The sequence below is a fragment of the Alosa pseudoharengus genome, unplaced genomic scaffold, assembly GCF_046254945.1.
Source record: "Alosa pseudoharengus isolate Yale_2024_CS ecotype anadromous, Long Island Sound unplaced genomic scaffold, YU_APseudo_1.1 YU_APseudo_1.1_scf_18, whole genome shotgun sequence".
Lineage (NCBI taxonomy): Eukaryota > Metazoa > Chordata > Actinopteri > Clupeiformes > Clupeidae > Alosa > Alosa pseudoharengus.
Genome location: NW_027468650.1, coordinates 5,675,995 through 5,695,297, shown reverse-complemented (window position 1 = coordinate 5,695,297; position 19,303 = coordinate 5,675,995). Strand labels below are relative to the sequence as shown.

Below are 19,303 nucleotides of genomic sequence, written 5' to 3'. Positions count from 1 at the left end.
ATGACAATAAGGACCCTCTGTATCCATGGCCACTGTTGAGATGACAATAAGAACCCTCTGTATCCATGGCCCCTGTTGAGATGACAAAACACATAATTCTCAGTTTGCCGTCTTATCCCATTACATGTAAATCATATGAAGTCATGAATCCTCAAAACAGGTTGTCTCCAATAGTTCCAATAGTGAACAGAAGAAGAGTTATGGCACTAATTCAGACCCAACCCATATCTGCATCATATGCAATCTTAAGACGCATGAGATTTAAGAAACCTACTGAAATTGCTGTGATAGAACACCTTTGCATCATGGACAAGACAATGCGCTGATGGCTCTGAAGGTGGATCGACTCCCTCTAGTGGCCATTCAGGGTTCCTGACTGCATCCATCAGGGAAGAGGCATGACTCAGCTTTGAGTAGATTACCTCCTCAGCCCATGCCCTAGCAACTAGCGAGAGGAAGGAACTCCACAGCTACAAATCAAAAGAAGTTTGCGGCTCCAGAGGAACAATGAGCTCATAGGCCCTGTGTCTCCTGCCCCTCAGCAAGAGCCAGCAGCCTGAGAGGTGCTAGACATGTCGGCTCGGGGGATTTTCGTGTGGCTGCGTGATATTTCAAAGATATTATGCTGTTCCTCCATTCAACATGTTGATGCTGAAGATATGTGGTTGGTCCCTCTGAGTCACTTATCAGAACCAGAGGGGAAACTCCTACACAGATCGCCTCGGGAGATGGGAGACAACCTGTCTGTCTCTGAGAGTGACTGAAAAAGGTTGTTTGTGCATGTGTATGAGTCATTGTGTGAGTGTGAGTTTGTGTATGTGTGCGACTGCATGTGGGTTTATGTGTGTGTGTGTGTGTGTGTGTGGGAGGGGGGGGGGGGGCAAACACTTTACAAATTGCTTGAGATGGTTGAGAGAAGTATTTTTATTCAAGAATGCTTAATAAATCTGACATTAATATGTTTGTCATTCATCAATACATTACAATAATACTATCACACACACACACACACTCTTTTCTACCAAGCACATAAGAACACAAGCTGAGGTCTCTTTCCACAACCCATATTTCTCTTATAAAAGCACCACCTCTGCTCTCCTCTCATCTCCAATTCTCTCTTCTCCTCTCCTCATTCCTCTCTTGTTCTCTCCTCTCCTCTCTTCTGTTCTCTCCTCTCTTCTCTTCTTTCCTCCCCTATCTTCTCTTCTCTCCTCCCCTATCTTCTCCTCTCTCCTCCTCTCTTCTCTTCTCTCCTCCCCTATCTTCTCCTCTCTCCTCCTCTCTTCTCTTCTCCTGTGTCTCTCCTCTCTTCTCTCCTGTGTCTCTCGCCCATGGCTTGCACTCTGCGTCCCTCTCAATGACCCTCGAAGCATTCCTGCCCATATGGCACTGACCATATGATACTTTACAGGAGAAAACCTAAAATGACCTTTCTGCCTCCTGTGGCATCTTTTGCAAGCCCTCTGTCGCCACCTGGTGTCCATTACATGTAAGGACAACCATGTCCTCTTGTGCCCCTCCACAGAAACATGCCACATGAGTCTATTGAAGGTGCTCTGTCCTGGTGACCGTAAACTGGGGAGGGGGGGGGTGTTACCCTTGACCACGCCCTCTACCTCACATCCTGCCCTCCTCGGCTGCAGCGGAGACCCCTTGAGTAGGTTTGGGGACAGGGCGGCGGATAAGTGCTGAGCTGCAATGTCCTCACACACACTCAGGTGCTCTGGGACACTGGCGTCTAAGAGAACCTCGTCCACCAATAAGAACCCGTAGAGTCGGGTCACATGACTTCAGAGGCCCTCGATGGGAAAAGTCCATCTGTGATTGGCCGCCGACGCTACCTCTTGTTGGGAGTGCGTACCTGGTGCCGGGTCCAGCCGGTTGGAGCTGAGAAAACAGAATAGGAGGAAGTAGAAGAACATGTAGGGGAAGGTGAGCATGTTAAACCATATAGCATATTAGCATATGCTAACACACATATGCTAGCACACCTCAACCACACATATGCTAGCACACCTCAACCACACATATGCTAACACACCTCAACCACACATATGCTAGCACACCTCAACCACACATATGCTAACACACCCCACTCACACATATGCTAACACACCCCACTCAGAGCCATTAGGTTAAAACAACACAAATACAATTTCTAAAAGGAGGACGAAGGTTTGGTGTGTTTTTAAATGTAAAGTGTAAGTGTAAGTCAACTTAAGGTTCAAAACTGTATTCCGTAGCTGATGCAACATACATGTGCTGTTGATCTGGTGTGTATTACTATCTTCTGGACAGAGAAGAGACTTCCTAATTCACCGTCCAGGAAGGCCCCTCCCCAGCATGGCGCCAAACATGTATTTCTTCACTTATTCATTTCTATCTTTCAATATTCACTGCTTGTGTGGAGCAAGAGAGAGAGAGAGAGAGAGAGAGAGAGAGAGAGAGAGAGAGGGAGAGAGAGAACTCACAGCGAGGGTAGCCTGGCGGTGTGTGTGTGTGTGTGTGTGTGTGTGTGTGAGACAGAGACAGAGAGAACTCACATCGAGGGTAGCCTGGCGGTCGAGGGTTGCTGGCACTGCTCCCAAACGATGACTGAAAGTTGTGGATAGTTTCCTGTAAGATCTGCCGTTCCCTCCCCTGTAAGAACAGCTCATTCATCAGCCCAATCCACTGCCACAGAGCCATGTCATAATGGTTTTATTATTTATGATTATGGATGATTTGAGCTGGATAACACGGCATTGTTATTCAAGGTATTGCAACATGGCTCTGATGAGCCAGAAGAACTCTGGAAAGGGTATATTATTCAGATTTTTATAAACACTAATATACTGTATGCACATGTGTAGTGTGTGTATTCTAGTGCACCAAGGCCACACCTTATCAACAGATGAAAACTATTCTTTTTGAGAGTTCATTTCATAACACTGCACTACCACAACAAGCCAGCAGGAGGGGAGACAGACGGGGAGTTTTCACACGGCCCACAGCAGTTCCGTTAATCTCCCAACAGGCCCCACCTTCCCAGCGTTGAGCTCCGAGATGGCGGCCAAGATCTGCTGCCGGGGGCCGTCCGTCTTGATACCCAGCTCCTTCAGGTCCCCGTCCGTCAGGGTCAAGAAGGCCTCCATGTCCACCTGTAGTCATGAAGCAAAGGAGATAAATGACCAATTATGGACCAATTATGTCTAATGGAAAAGACACACCAAACAATGTGTAGATATCATCTGGCTATGATGGATACAGCGTCTGTCCATACAAAGTAGTGAAATGCTTTGCTAAAAAATACCACACATTCAATGCATAATCCATTAACCACATTAAAACGTTTATATCTGTGGCTTTGCACTAACACAGATCACACAAGGCCGACCTGGCTTGAGCTTGTGCTGTTGTTCAGATTCAAATACGTCTATGATAAACCATACAGTTAGCCGAGAGCAATCATCTGTTACCCCAACAAGAGCTGTGTGACTCCTTCCTCCCACAGCACACAGGTGAGGAGTTTACATGATGAAGAGCCACTGAGCCCAAATCTGATTATCAACTTCAAGATCTTTACATTGACATGGCCATGCAGGCTACACCATAACACGATTACATGCTATGAGAAACATGCTTTCACTGGGCTTCCGCTAACACACACAGACAGCCACACAACCATCCTAGTGACACAGTGAGATGTGACTGTAACATCAAATTAAGAGCATCATACCTCTTGCTCCTCAAATATGGGCTGAAATGTGACTGTAACATCAAAGTAAGAGCATCATACCTCTTGCTCCTCAAATATGGGCTGATACTTCTCCAGGGAGAGCTTCTTCAAAATGCCCGTCAACTCATCTGTTCAGAGAGAGAGAGAGAGAACCACATTCAAAATTCACACCACGCTTTGCTAACGAGCACAGACTCCTATGCACTCCTATGTTCTTTACAGTATACAGTACTACAGGAAGCTTACTTATTCTACTTTCATGTGTGTGTTTCCATGACAGTCAAATCTCCTTGGGAATGAACAACGCATTTCTCATCTCTGAGATGGCACTCTGGCACATATCCATGCTCTGCCAACTAATCTTGTGAGGGAACTTAATCACTGACACTTGTAACTCCATGAAAGGCTTTTACGTTCTGGCAGAAGTGCTGTCCTCCTGAATGCTTCTGACAGGGATGTACATGGGGATTCTAGGAGTTTATCACATTCATCGTAAATAACTATCCAATAATGTGCTTTTAGATCATTCATCATGGATTACATTGGGTCACCATTGGTGTGGCGTGGGGTGGTGTGGTGTGACATGGCGTGGTGTGGTGTGGCGTGGTGTTGCGTGGCGTGGTGTGGCGTGGTGTGGTGTTGCGTGGCGTGGCGTAATGTGGCGTAGGAGACTCACCCTCGTCTGTGATGGTGCCGCTGCTGGAGCCTCCGCTGCTCTTGGAGCGCGGGTGGGAGGAGGCGGAGGACAGGGAGTCGCCCCCTGGAGGCTTGGGGGTCGGGGAGGGGGACGGCGTCAGCGTGGGGGACGTGCTCTTGGAGGTGGACGAGTTGCCTGACTGAGGACGCTTCTTCAGGTCCACCTTCTGCAGGGGGGGGAAATGGCAAACCAGCAACCAGCTGAGCTATAAAAACAATTTCCTTACGGAGGAAATCAGCTTCACCCTTTTACATGGTGATCATCCTGTTCAAAGACTTTTCAGCACAAAGTCACATCACTACATGTAGACTGTGGCACAATAGCCACGTTTACATGGACACTTTTAATCAGTGTGCTGGTGATTGGTGAGGTCATGCCATTGGTCACCAACCACCACATCACAATATAATGAAACATCATGAAACAATATGACGACAATGATGATGAAGTCATCCTCCTCCTCCTCCTCCTCCTCCTCCTCCTCCTCCTCCTCCTCCTCTTTTCCATCGTACCCGGCGGGTCTGTAGGTCTCCTCCGATCAGGTGATGGGTGCTGTGGATGTCGGGCAGGCTGATCTCGGGGAGGGTGGGTGCGGAGTGCAGCACGGGTAGTGGGGTGGGGCATGGCGTCTCCGGGGCAGTGGCCTTGGCGTCCTGCAGCCCTGCAGCTCTTCTCCGGTGGGCAGCGATCTGGGAGAGCACACTGTCCGCACCACTGCCCCCTGTGGTGGGAAGAGGAAATGCCACTCATAATCTTTCTTCCACTGACTGTACAACAAGTATATGAGGACATCAGTTTTATTTCCATTTGTGTAATAGTTCCTAGATGTTCTGTACAACGTGTAACTGAAAGTACTACACAACATTGCGTTCAAGGTGTCAATGCATCAAAAGCCTACATTTTCAATTTGCTTATATGGCTGCAATTAAAAATGAAGGATCCTTAAAAATATCGGTTACACTTTACTTGAAGGTATCGACATAAGAGACATGACACGGTCATGAACGTCTCATAAACATTATAGACAAGTCATAAACATTTATGACATAACCCTTCTGTAATTAAGTGTCATTCGGTTTTTGTCATGACATGTTAGGGTTAGGGTTAAGGTTAGGGCTATGACAGTGTCAGGTCACTCTTATGTAGATACCTAAAGGTAAAGTGTTACCAAAATATCAATTAATGTTGAATTCTTGGTCATAATTTAAAATGCTTTAATGCTGAGTTGAGTGGTAATGGTTATAATTATGGTTATGTTTTTTTGTTAGAAAACACTTTCATCCACAGCAAATGACACCATAATGGCAGTGACCAAACAAAATCTGTACATGTGTGGTTGTCACCTGAGCGGTTGTGAGAGTCGGAGGTGTGTCGGTTGACCCCTGCGACCCCGTTGGAGCCTCCTGAGGAGTGAGGGGAGTTGTAGTTCCCGGAGTTGGAGGGGGAGGAGGAGGGGCCTTTGCCAATGCTGGGGAACCTACTGGGTCTGCTGCTCACCACACGGCTAATGGACGTCTGAGATACACACACGTCACACACACACACACACACACACACACACACACAAACACACACACACACACACACACACACAAATCACACAAACACACACACACAAACCACACAAAAAAAAAAACACACGCACAAAAAAAAAAAACACACATTGTTTGTCACACATATCAAACAAAAACAGACAGATATGCATACAATAGACAACACACTCAGACGCAAACAAAAACAAAAATAAGATCAACAAAACACACACACACACACACACACACACACACACAGCGAAAGAGTGCACTAACGATGTCAGAGTTGCCGCTACTGTTGAAGTTGGCCTTGCTGGGCCTCTGTGGCATGGACAGTCGTGAGGGCTCGGCCGTCTTGCCCTCCTTCAGCAGGCGCGAGCGGTCAGAGTTCCACGGCTCAAAGTTGGAGGGGGGCAGGAAGGGCGGGATCACCGCCTTCAGCTTGTCATTGGGCAGCTGGGTGAGTGGCGCACCGTTCCTCAACTGGCCATGTGACACACACACACAAACACACTCAGGCTTTAGAAACGGAACATTACATTCAGTAAAAGTGTTAATGTATCATCAGTAGATGTACAGTAGAGGTCTACATTTAAAGGGACACCAGGCAAGCCTGATGATTTTTCTCTACGAAACTCCCCCTCGCTCGGTCTGAAGCTCTTTTCCTTTTCTTTGCGTCTTCCGTCAAGGGTTTTCGCTGCTTCTTCGCCGGCTCTGCCATTATACACACGTTTGCAACAATCTCTAGCGTTTACGATACAGCGGGATATTCTTCCTACAGGCAGTAGGGGCGGGCGAGAGAGCCTTCATTCGCCCTGTAATGAGTCATTTAACCATATACCAACTTACGAAGATGAGTAATTAACATGAAAACGTTGCCTCGTGTCCCTTTAAATACAAACAGCTCCATACAAACAAAACCCTCTGTCTACTTATTATGGAATAAATGTTCTGGGAGATGACAAATCAAAATGTCATATCTTTAAAAATATTAAAAATACATATAATAGTAACAATATCATTATGAATTTAACAGTAACATTATTAATGTGTGCATTGTGTGCTTATCAACAAGGTTACCATTGTTGTGATGAGAATGTCGTCTTTTTCAGAGCCAGTTCTTCCAATACCTACAGCAAATACATAACAATGATCGTAGTCACCCCAATACCTACAGCAAATACATAACAGTGATCGTAGTCACCCCAATACCTACAGCAAATACATAACAGTGATCGTAGTCACCCCAATACCTACAGCAAATATATAACAGTGATCGTAGTCACCCCAATACCTACAGCAAATACATAACAGTGATCGTAGTCACTCCAATACCTACAGCAAATACATAACAGTGATCGTAGTCACTCCAATACCTACAGCAAATACATAACAGTGATCGTAGTCACTCCAATACCTACAGCAAATACATAACAGTGATCGTAGTCACTCCAATACCTACAGCGAATATATAACAGTGATCGTAGTCACTCCAATACCTACAGCAAATACATAACAGTGATCGTAGTCACTCCAATACCTACAGCGAATATATAACAGTGATCGTAGTCACTCTAAAACACCTACAGCAATAACCAAATTACAGTTGCACTGAAATTACCTGGAAAACAAAATGTAAAAAAAGTATTTAGGAACATTTGCTTAAATGGAGGATATAGCGTCTTGGAGCCAAACTCTTCATAAGTTCTTTGCACAATGGCCAGGTTTGGTTTGTACTGGTCAATCGTTTGTTTTTACCAGTATCTCTGCTCTTTGGTGCCCATGCAGTACTGATGTCTTGCGTGGGTTGTCCACTAGAGGTCGCTACTGCTCCATTGGGGCCTGTGGCAGGAGCGTTGCTCTTCTTCCAGTCCGCCTTCATGGTTCTGTCCAGTGAAGGCTCGGGCTCATCGGAGAATGGAGTCAGCCGATTGGTGGAGAGGCCGTGTCTCAGGGTGTGGGTCAGTTTCAAGTGGCGGAAGCGATTGGACATGCGGTTCCACCAGGACTGCATATCACGAGACAGACACAAAACACCACGGCAAAGAATTAATCCATCAGCAATTTCCTAATAATCAAGTATTAGTAAAGAATTAATCCATCAGCAATTTCCTAATAAACAAGTATTAGTAATACTTTGTACTACTTTATTTCAAGTATATAAATAGTTTAGTAGCCAGGTTGTGAAATAGAAGCCTGATAAGTGCCCAAAATGCGTTGCAATATGGCCACCGAGTGGAGGGACTTGCCTAAAAGGACTCGGGCGGCAGTCTCACCTTGAGGCCCCCCCTGTCATCTGGGGGGAGGGGCATGTTGAGAGACTGGCGGCTCTTGGAGCGCAGGAGGGGTGTCTTCCTCTGCTGCTTCAGCTTCTCCTTATCCACCTGCATACACACAGACGCCAGCAGACGCACCAGCTCTGTGTCTGAAAGAGAGAGAATGAGAGAGAGAGAGAGAGATGTGACAGATGAAAAGATAAACACATTCATATAGCAGGTATCTATAATTCTCACCAGGGTCGTTTAGTAGCATGACCAGGTCAAATGTATCATTCTTACCAGGGTCGTTTAGTATCATAACGAGGTTGAAGGCGGTGTATCATTCTTACCAGGGTCGTTTAGTAGCATGACCAGGTCAAATGTATCATTCTTACCAGGGTCGTTTAGTAGCATGACGAGGTTGAAGGCGGTGTATTATTCTTACCAGGGTCGTTTAGTAGCATGACCAGGTCGAAGGCGGTGTATTATTCTTACCAGGGTCGTTTAGTAGCATGACCAGGTCAAATGTATCATTCTTACCAGGGTCGTTTAGTAGCATGACCAGGTCAAATGTATTATTCTTACCAGGGTCGTTTAGTAGCATGACCAGGTCAAATGTATTATTCTTACCAGGGTCGTTTAGTATCATAACGAGGTTGAAGGCGGTGTATCATTCTCACCAGGGTCGTTTAGTAGCATGACCAGGTCGAATGTATCATTCTCACCAGGGTCGTTTAGTAGCATGACCAGGTCGAAAGTATCATTATCACCAGGGTCGTTTAGTAGCATCGTTTAGTAGCATGACCAGGTCAAATGTATCATTCTCACCAGGGTCGTTTAGTAGCATGACCAGGTCGAAGGCGGTGTATCCGTTCTTGGCTCTCAGGTTTACATCTGCTCCCTGGCCCAGAAGGTACTTCACCACGTCCTTATTACTGTGGGCCAAACACACAGGCTTTTTATGAAACCCTTTTTGTCTGTCAGCACTACAATTCTGTGTGTGTGTGTGTGTTCATGCATATACAGTATGTGTGTGTGTGTATGTAATTTACCCACTTACATTTAAATGGCCTGCATATGTGATGTCCAGCTGTGTGTGATGTCTGTACTACCACTGTAATCATACACCTGTGTGGTGTGTCTGTGTGTGTGTGTGTACTGTACCCATGGTAAGTGGCCTGCATGAGTGCTGTCCAGCCGTGCACAGTGTCCTGTTTGTCCATATCGGCGCTGTGGTCCACCAGCAGCTGCACCATCTCCAGGTGACCGCTCACCGCCGCCAGCATGAGCGAGGACGCCCCGTCAGCGTTGGCCACGTTCACCTGCGCCGGCTCCTCGTCCAGGATCTCGCGCACCAGCTGCGCGTTACCTGAGCCATTCACACGTATTCATTTAGCATCTGCATGTTACCTGAGACATTGTATTCATTTAGCATCTGCACGCTACCTGAGCCATTCACACGTATTATCACTCTTGTTACGACCCCCTGTGCCCTCTTCAGGCTTGGCATAGCCAATGCACTGATAGTGGTGTCCTTGGTTCCACTAATTGGTTAATGGTATACACCTGGGTTAATGGGTTGGGCTATATACAGGGTTGTTTCTCTCTCTCTGTCTCTCTCTCTTGCTGGGTCACTTCTGGGTTAGACACATTTCTAATTTGAAGACACATTGATAGATTTCTTTCCTACACACTTCTTATCTCTTTCTTTATCTTTCACTCCTCTTTTGCAACACCATACTGACGCTTGCATTACACCCACGCACTTACATACATTGTAGTTTTCTCCCCTAGACATCTTGTGAACTGCAGTAATTTAATATTTAATGATGACTTTTAAATAAATATATTTTGGTTGACCAAACCACCTTGTCCGCCTTCCTCTTTTATGTTGTGGTCTCGAGCCGGCTGTAACACTCTTTTCTGAGTTGCTGGCGGGGTGGCTTTTTTTTTGTTTTTTTTTTTTGCCCTTTTTATGCCTTTTTAATGACAGGACAGTGGAGAATGAGAGCAGGCGAGCGGGAGAGAGAGTCGAGGGTGGGATCCGGAAAGAACCACGGGGCGGGAATTGAACCCGGGTCGCCGGCGTACGGTGCAGGTGCCCCAGCCAGTCGCGCCATGGCTGGGGCCTGGTGGGGTGGCTTTTAATTCTGAACTAGATGTACCGCAGAGTGGTACAAAATATGACCGCCACCCAGTCCAGCACATTTTTTCCACAATAATAAGTCATGCTTGTCAAATTGTGTTCATTTCCTACTTTGTTCCTTTTTTGTGTGTTTGTAATTGAGTGTGTGCAGAGAGTGTGTGGTTGTTTTTGTGTATATGTGTTTTGTTTGTGTTTTTTTTTGTGTGTGTGTGTGTGTGTGTGCTTGTGTTTGTATGTAGGTGTGTTTGTATGGGTGCATGTGTGTTTGTGTGTGTGTGCATGTTTGTGCGTGTCGTGTGTGTGCATGTATATGTGTGTGCATGTGTAGTGTGTGTGTGTTTACGTGTCTTTGTGTTTGTGTGTGTTTTTATGTGTGTAACGCATGAAATGAGTGGTTATGGAATGGGCTGACATGGCCCCTTAAGATCAAGATTCAAAAAAAAGGTGGTCGTCCTAAACCCTACAGTTCTCGAGATATTCCCAGAAAACTGTGTCTGCCCTACCAGTCCAGCAGGGGGGCTACAGATCAAAACGAAAAACGATGGTTCCATGCTATCCTTGTGGGGCTACATGCCCACCAAGTTTCGTGTTTCGGTCTTTCAGTGTCCCGGGAATCCTTGACGCAAATTTGGCCATGCGGAAAAAAAAAGGTAGCGCGACGGTCATAATAACGGGACACGCCCCTCGCCCTCATCCATTATTTCCGTATAACAGGACACCTCGGCGGCCGTTATCCCTTATTTCAGAAACTTTTATCCAACGCACGACAGACACAGAGGCAGGCAGGTAGGCCAGCAAGGTAAGAACAACTACTGAGAAAAACTCTGCATGCAAAGCTCTCTCCTTTAAAGGGACACCAGGCAACGTTTTCGTGTTAATTAATCATCTTCTTAAGTCGGTATATGGTTAAATTATTTATTACGGGGCGAATGAAGGCTCTCTCGCCCGCCCCTACTGCCTGTAGGAAGAATATCCCACTTGCAAGTTCGGTGTATCCTACCCACCGACCGAAGCAGGATCAGTTTACAGCACAGAGACAGGCTAAGGAAATGCTAGAGATTGTTGCAAACGTGTGTATAATGGCAGAGCCGGCGAAGAAGCAGCGAAAACCCTTGACGGAAGACGCAAAGAAAAGGAAAAGAGCTTCAGACCGAGCGAGGGGGAGTTTCGTAGAAAAAAAGCATCAGGCTTGCCTGGTGTCCCTTTAAGACTAATTTCAATAATGATGTTCAAACACCGCGGCACACAGCTATGTATAGGAAACAGACATGGATGCAGTTAAAGACTGGGAAGCAGAAGAAGGAAAACAAAACAAAATAAAAACAAAAGAAATATATATAATAATATATATGGCCAATTGCAAATGTATGGACCATATGGGCTCTATTTGGACGATCAGAAACGCACCACAAAGCTTATTCTTATCTCACACCCAGTCAGTGGCCGATTTTGCGCCATGCGCTTCACTTTTATTAAGCCTTGCGCCCTGGGTTGTGGCAAAATGTGTGGTCTGGCGCATGATCCAAAAATCACTATCTTACACCCTCTAAAAATCATTACGCCACTGACCAAGACAAACCTGGTCTATAGCGAAAGACGCATGTGAAGAACAGCTGAAGATGCACTGTCATGAGATGTAAGCAGCCCTTAGCAAGCAGTCCCAAACCACTCCTCTGCAGGATAAATAGCCTTAGGATTTTTATTCAGTCATTTGAACATTATTGGGGTAAGGGTTGCTTTTTTCAGGCTACATTTTTGATTGTAACCTCTTGTCAATCAGTAGCAAAGTAAATAACTGTGTAGAACTGTTTTGCCTATGAGACCACAGTGATGATGGTTTCACTTTGCCTTTCGGTTCAAATAATAGGCGAGTGCAGAATGCATGTAGTCATAAACAGGTTTCAGTAAAGCAAGGTTTAGTGGAATGATCCCTGTGTTCTATACACGGTCTCGCATACAAGCAGATTACTTCAAATGCGCCACTGACTGGCAAAATACCGATGCGCTGTTTGAAGTTGCGCTGCTTGCTGTTAAAGGGAATGACAGATGTTACTCTGATTGGTTGAAAGGATGTTACGCCCAGAACACACCCATGACTGATTAAGAAACAGAAGAACAACCCCTTTAAAACAATGCCCCTGACGTTTGATAACAAAACCACTGGACACACCCCTAAATGCGTTTAAGCTTTTCGCCACTGACCATGCATTAGATCGCCAAAATAGCCCTTAGAGTTATATCGTATCAAAATAAATATATATGGCCAACTGCAAATTCATGGACCATATGCATTATATCATATCGATATTTTTGCCCATTGCTTACACACTAAAAATAAATGCTTAGACCAAAACCTCAATACTTCAACTTCTTGCAGCATACCTGAAACACTGAGTAACCATAGCTTAAACACATTTTCTGCTTTGCACATTCTCTGCTTTGCACATTGTTTGCAATTCTGCAACGCACTTATTGCAAAACACTACACACGATGTTCTTACATTAGACATTTTAAAAAATGAAATCTCCTGTTATGATTGGGAAAACACTTCCATTCAAAATGCAAGTACATCTGGTAATTGGTTAATACCCACACACATACCTGAAAACACTTGTAGAGAAAACTGAACACCAATCAGTCTGAGTCTTAGCACTACAAATAGACTTCAGGTAAGTTACTGTGTACCTGTTTAAGTGTGCACTTTTACATTGAGTACCCGTGTACAGTTCTGTATTTGCCCTTTTACTCCCCATTTCTAAAACTTATCAAATAATTATTTTCAGTGGGCCAATGAAAAGTATATGATCACCAACCACATACCTGCATGCCTCTTTTGCAAGCAATGGAAGGGGCATGCAGAGACACTGAGGTGGGCTCAGTTCAAGGGTGCATATGGCACACAAGGTGATATTTTCCCCGTTGCCTATCCTGAGAGGACATCGCCTGCGATATTGACGAGGACTTGTGGCCAGATCTAAACAGAAGGCAGGATCCATAATGCCCCCCACCCCACCCCGCCACACACACACACACACACACATACAAGAAAAAACTCCCATCACCTTCCCGCTTTTTATTTTTGTTTTGTTGCTACAATTTTTGTATTTGTTCAGAGTAGATTTACTTACAGTATTGCATTGATAACTGTGATTCTATTTTTATTTATTTCTGTAAGAATGTCTGTTTTTTGTAAAAACCTTTGTTGCAAAAAATTTCAGCGGACTACTGCAGATATTCTACTTTTAAGTTTCACAGAAGAGTCTGAGAAAATGAATGACAATAAAATTAGAAACACAAAGACTGCAGTGTTTTATATAAAGCACAATCAGTGTGTTGCTTGATCTGAAAGAGTAATTCAAATGGTACATGTGTGTATGGTTTTGTTGCAATAATTACATTTTTAGAAAGGATTGTTGAGTTTTGAATGCAGTGTTTGATTTTGGCATAGATGTGAGTTGTTTATCCCCAAGTGCTTTGTCTTAGTTGGCTGTGTGTAAAGTTTTGAGCCAAATTCTGCAAAAGGTGTGTAAGCAATAGGCAAAAACTATAACATAACAGACATTTGATGACCGTGAAGAAAATGGCACTCACCTAATTTTAGAGCTCTGAAGATATCAGGCCTCCTCTTCTCGTCGTCTGTATGAAAATATAAAAGCACAAAAAGATCATTTAGGGGTTCAGATGTTCCCCCCACAATTTGAACTGTTGAAAGTGTTTAAGCTCAATGTTGACTTCCTACCCCCCAGAGTTCATAGCACTTCTCACGGCCATTTAAAACATACAAATGTGCTGATATCAACAGAAGGCTGTGGGTCTAGGCAGCTTTACAACAGCAGCGTTGGCTTTGCGTTGGGCCAGACTGGAATAAACGTACCCCTTGAGCAAGACTTAAAAGTCTCCCGTTAACCACAGAGCACCCCAGACACAAGTATGACTGCAAAAATATCATGTGGCTTTCAGCACATCAGGAAGGCAAATAGGCCCTCATGGTAGAAGCAACTGTGTTATAGTCCTGCTCAGGATGATATACTTTGCCTTCATAACAGTATAGCACTTCCACTAATGCTTTCATTCCGTGCAGATGCTATCGGCTCCTCAACCAAAACACACAGGCTAAATCAGGTGAGCGGCCTGGCTGGGGTTCTGAGAGTGTGTGAGAGAGACCTCAGCAGCACCCCCACACACTTTTAGAGATTTAATACTGAATACTTAAAACACCTCCAACAGCACCCTCACACACTTTTAGAGATTTAATACTGAATACTTAAAACACCTCCAACAGCACCATCCACACAAACTCAAAAGAGCTATTCCTCCCTAGTGGGTCGGGTCAGAACAACCTATAAGTTCTTCAGAGTGGCCGTGCGCCCCACTGAGTAGACGGCGTGGCACCCCGCTGAGGGGACGCCGAGGACAACTGAAGGACATGGCGGCGTGGCACCCCGCTGAGTGGACGCCATCGCCGAGGGCAACTGAAGGACATGGCGGCGTGGCACCCCGCTGAGTGGACGCCATCGCCGAGGGCAACTGAAGGACATGGCGGCGTGGCACCCCGCTGAGTGGACGCCATCGCCGAGGGCAACTGAAGGACATGGCGGCGTGGCACCCCGCTGAGTGGACGCCATCGCCGAGGGCAACTGAAGGACATGGCGGCGTGGCACCCTGCTGAGTGGACGCCGTCGCCGAGGGCAACTGAAGGACATGGCGGCGAGGGCAACTGAAACCCGCTGAGCGCCGTCGCCGAGGGCAACTGAAGGACATGGCGGCGAACCTGATTTACTTCTCGATCCAAAGATTCCGGAAGACCCCACTGGTACGAGTCAACACAACACACTTCAAGAACATCTAGCGCCATGAACCACGAACCATGAATCACAAACAGGCGCACCAGAGGGGGGGGGGGGGTGAGCGCTAATCTTACAGCGTAGTTAAAGGTCTGTACGCTGGGTTATTGACCATTCATAATGTTGGTCTGGTAGATAAGAACTACGTTCTAAAATATATAAAATATGTATAAAATGTTTTCCAGTACTGCTCTCTCTTGTCACTTTTCATGCATTGGCTGTGCTGATCCACCCTGAACATCTTGAGCTTCTCTTTGCTAAGATCAAATAACAGGTTTTGTCACAGCAATTTTCACCACACTTAACTGACTCTCCTTCTGGAGTAAATTGCCAAAAAACAGCCCAGGCATTTTTCTTCCTTTTCACAAGTGGGGTAATCAATCCAGGTTTTGTTAGGCAGGCCAACCAAGCCTCTAAATTGGCCCATTTTCACACCTGGATGCCAACGTTAGCCTGGCCACTCTCTAGCACACCTGCAGACACTAACCCCCCCCCCCCCCCCCGGCTGATGGGCTGACTCATTCATTTACTGCTGAAGCTGTTTCAGCCGAGTGCTTCTCCTCATCTATCTCCTCTTCCTCACCCATCTCATCTTCCTCATCCATCTCCTCCTCTTCCTCCTCCTCATCCACCTCCTCCTTCTCATCCACCACCTCCTCCTCCTCTTCCTCCTCCTCATCCACCTCCTCCTCTTCATTCACCTCCTCCTTCTCATCCACCACCTCCTCCTCCTCTTCCTCCTCCTCCTCATCCACCTCCTCCTCATCCACCTCCTCCTCCTCATCCACCTCCTCCTTCTCATCCACGACCTCCTCCTCCTCTTCCTCCTCCTCATCCACCTTCTCCTCATCCACCTCCTCCTCTTCCTCCTCCTCATCCACCTCCTCCTCCTCATCCTCCTCATCCTCCTCCTCTTCCTCATCCACCTCCTCCTTCTCATCCACGACCTCCTCCTCCTCCTCCACCTCCTCCTCCTCCTCTTCTTCCCACATACCTGACTGTGGTCTGACCGTGGTGATGGCGTCCAGGTAGTTCTTCACCTCTTTCTGCTTGAGCTGCAGCGCCAGCTCAAAGGCGGTCTTGGCCAGCGCGTTGAGGTGGTCCGGGTCAGCGCCCCTCTCCACCAGCTGCTGCGCCACGCTCACCTTGCCCGCGGCGGTGGCCAGCATGAGGGCGCTCCAGCCGGTGGACTTCTGGGCGGAGTTGGCGTCGGCGCCCCACTCCAGCAGCAGCCGCACCATGGCCTCCTGGCCCAGCTGACACGCCACCAGCAGCGGAGTGACCTCCAGGAACTCCCTGCCCCAGTCCTCGCCGGACACGCCCTCGCCGATGCTGCCGCCGCTGCCGCTGCCACTGCCACTGTCCACGCTGGGGGCCTCAGGGATGGCCAGGTGGTCATAGTCGTCCACGAAGGCGCCCGACTCGAGAAGGAGTTTGGCCACGTGGCAGTGGCCTCCACGCGCTGCCATGCTGAGGACGCTGGCGCCCACGCGGTTGCGGGCGTTGACGTCCGCCCCATGCTCCAACAGGATGAGCGCCACTGTCAGGTGACCAAACCTGGGACCACACAGGTAAACAAAGCACACAGGTAAACAAAATAAACAGGTAAGCAAAGCACACAGGTAAACAAAGCACACAGGTAAACAAATTAAACAGGTAAACAAAGCACACAGGTAAACAAAATACACAGGTAAACAAGAGGGGTTTGGGGGCAATTTCAGAAAAACAGAGAAAAAAAATAAAACAAAACGCAAAGTTCCTCTTTACAGCTATAATATTTCAGTCTCATTTAATTGTAGTCACTGACATAATTCTTATAACATATAACCTCATGTGAGATTAATTTTGAGCGATAAACTATTAGTATTGTCACCATAATGACTGTGATGGGATTCAACTGGAGACTTATAGCTGTAGGTTATGCCCAAGAGGCATGTGGGCATCTGTGGTCTAGTGGTTAGGGAATCAGACTTATGGGCTGAAGGGCGGTATGTGCATGGGGCCTGAGGAGTGAGTGAACAGCATTCTTCTAGATCCACATCCATGGATGAGGTGCCCTCGAGCAAAACACCTAACCTACCAACTCAGGTGCCAGATAAAGAGCTGCACACAGCTCCGGATGTGTGTGTGTGTGTGTTCCTGGTAAATTCACTTCTCCTAGTGTGTGTGTGTGTGTGTGTGTGTGTGTGTACTACCCTCATTAAATGCAGAGTACACATTTCCTTCAGGACAAATAGAGTAACTCCCCTTCATCTCTTCAAGGGGTACGTTTATTCTGTCTTCCCTACGCAAAGCCAATGCTGCTGTTGTAAAGCTGCCTAGACCCACAGCCTTCTGTTGATATCAGCACATTTGTATGTTTTAAATGGCCGTGAGAAGTGCTATGAACTCTGGGGGGTAGGAAGTCAACATTGAGCTTAAACACTTTCAACAGTTCAAATTGTGGCGGTACAACCCTTAAATAATCTTTTTGTGCTTTTATATTTTCATACAGACGACGAGAAGAGGAGGCCTGATATCTTCAGAGCTCTAAAATTAGGTCTCAAATGTGCTTAATATGTGCTTATATTTTGCAACCTAGGAAGGTTGTGGCATTCACTGTTAAGGACTAGACATCATGTCTAATTTAATTTTAGACATGGTGACTATAATATTATGTCAATCATTTAAAAAGCACAATAAAATAATAAGTAAGATAACTTAAACTTTACTTAAAATGTCTGATTAAATCAATGACAAAAACAACCAATGATGTGTGTGAATGTGTGTTGTTCCTACTGGTAACGTTTGGGCTAGGCCTACTGATAAAGGAGTTCGGCTATATCTAGGATGTTTTTCACTTTGTCCTCAAAACAAACACAAAGGAGTCGAAAGACGAACATGAACCAATATCATGTCATGCCGTTGCATGACTAACCGTGTTTAGACTTAAGAAGGGTTTAGACTTTCAAAGCACATTATGGTTTGATGATGATGTCGAGTGGCCTGCGAAACTGTCATTTGATTGCGTAGGATTCTGACTCCTCCCAAACAAAATCAATACTCCACAAATGACTACAATGAACATTCCACAAAACCAACTATTACTCAAAAATAAGAAAAACAAGTCCTGAAACTTCTACATTTTCACAGTTGCACGCGTTTCCCTGGTCTGCACAAGTAAAGAGAAGAATTTGCTTTGGGTTGTGGATCCACCCATCCAACATCTGTACACATTCAACCAATAACCGCGTAAAGAAAGTGGTACCACACCTCGCAGCTTGCATTAGTGGCGTCCAGCCGTAGTTATTTCGACTGTCCACTGAAGCCCCCTTTCTGAGCAAGAACCGGACCAGATTCTCATGTCCGCTGGCGGCGGAGAACTGAAGGGCCGTGTTCCCCTCCTCGTCTGTGCAGTCAACGGGAACGAGGGAGACTCCCCGGGTGGTATCGACACTGCACTCGGACGCCGCATCCAAACGCAGGCTTCGGCACTGCGTCCCCGAATCGTTCGCCCCGGGTTCAAGAATCCGCTTGGCGCTCTCGTAGTCGCCCTCATCGCAAGCACGAAACAGGAGAGCGTTTGCTGGCACACCGAAATTCATCTCTGAGAAGTCTGTCTTCTCCAGCAAAGACCTAACATTAAAAGTTTTTCACCGCTATTCCCAATGTTTAACGGCGTTTCATGGTTAAAAGACATTGCGTTCGCATTCAAAGGTGTGGAGACTTGATGAAAATATTATATTGTTCCTTCTCTGATTTGTAGAACCTTATCAAACTAACTTTTCCACAACAAATTAACTTATGTTAAAGTAAGCCATAGTTCCAACCGGTGTTCCTCTCGCCCCAGGGAATCTTGAAGTCTTCCCGACAATATGTAGCGCATGCGTTAACTAGACGTAAGAGGAGACGACGGCTGCAAACTTCCTTTGCTATCCAGGGGGCAGGGAGAAGGCGTTCCGTTAGACAGCAGATCTGACTTTGTGGTGAGATTTCTCACAAATCATTCGTCATGTGTTAAGATTTTATAACCCTGAAGCTATTTGGAGAATTTTATTGAGCCTCGGTTATTACTTTAGACAACTTTAGGCCTTCCAACATTAAGGTTTTAGTGGTCGACGTCTTTTT

At 46.2% G+C, this 19,303-nt stretch overlaps 1 protein-coding gene across 1 annotated transcript; it reads right to left on the bottom strand.

The window, feature by feature from the left end:
• Positions 1 to 932: 932 nt before the first annotated feature.
• anks6 (ankyrin repeat and sterile alpha motif domain containing 6) lies at positions 933 to 19,008 on the bottom strand. The gene is made up of 16 exons (XM_076290145.1): positions 18,449 to 19,008; positions 16,191 to 16,753; positions 13,944 to 13,988; positions 9,370 to 9,574; positions 9,034 to 9,140; positions 8,224 to 8,372; positions 7,706 to 7,955; positions 7,028 to 7,077; positions 6,224 to 6,430; positions 5,759 to 5,930; positions 4,928 to 5,136; positions 4,395 to 4,581; positions 3,779 to 3,846; positions 3,024 to 3,140; positions 2,544 to 2,640; positions 933 to 1,887 (listed from the first exon to the last, which is right to left on the bottom strand). Exons 1-16 carry the CDS (start codon positions 18,778 to 18,780, stop codon positions 1,838 to 1,840), a joined length of 2,808 nt encoding a protein of 935 aa, XP_076146260.1. The 5' UTR covers positions 18,781 to 19,008; the 3' UTR covers positions 933 to 1,837.
• Between the last annotated feature and the right edge of the window lie 295 nt (positions 19,009 to 19,303).

Coding starts and splice junctions, on each gene's coding strand:
- anks6 (XM_076290145.1), bottom strand. CDS start 18,780: ATGAATTTCGGTGTGCCAGCAAACGCTCTCCTGTTTCGTGCTTGCGAT. Junction 9,141..9,369: donor ATGCAGGCCACTTACCATGG/GTACAGTACACA, acceptor TTTGGCCCACAG/TAATAAGGACGTGGTGAAGT. Junction 7,956..8,223: donor ATGACAGGGGGGGCCTCAAG/GTGAGACTGCCG, acceptor CGTGATATGCAG/TCCTGGTGGAACCGCATGTC.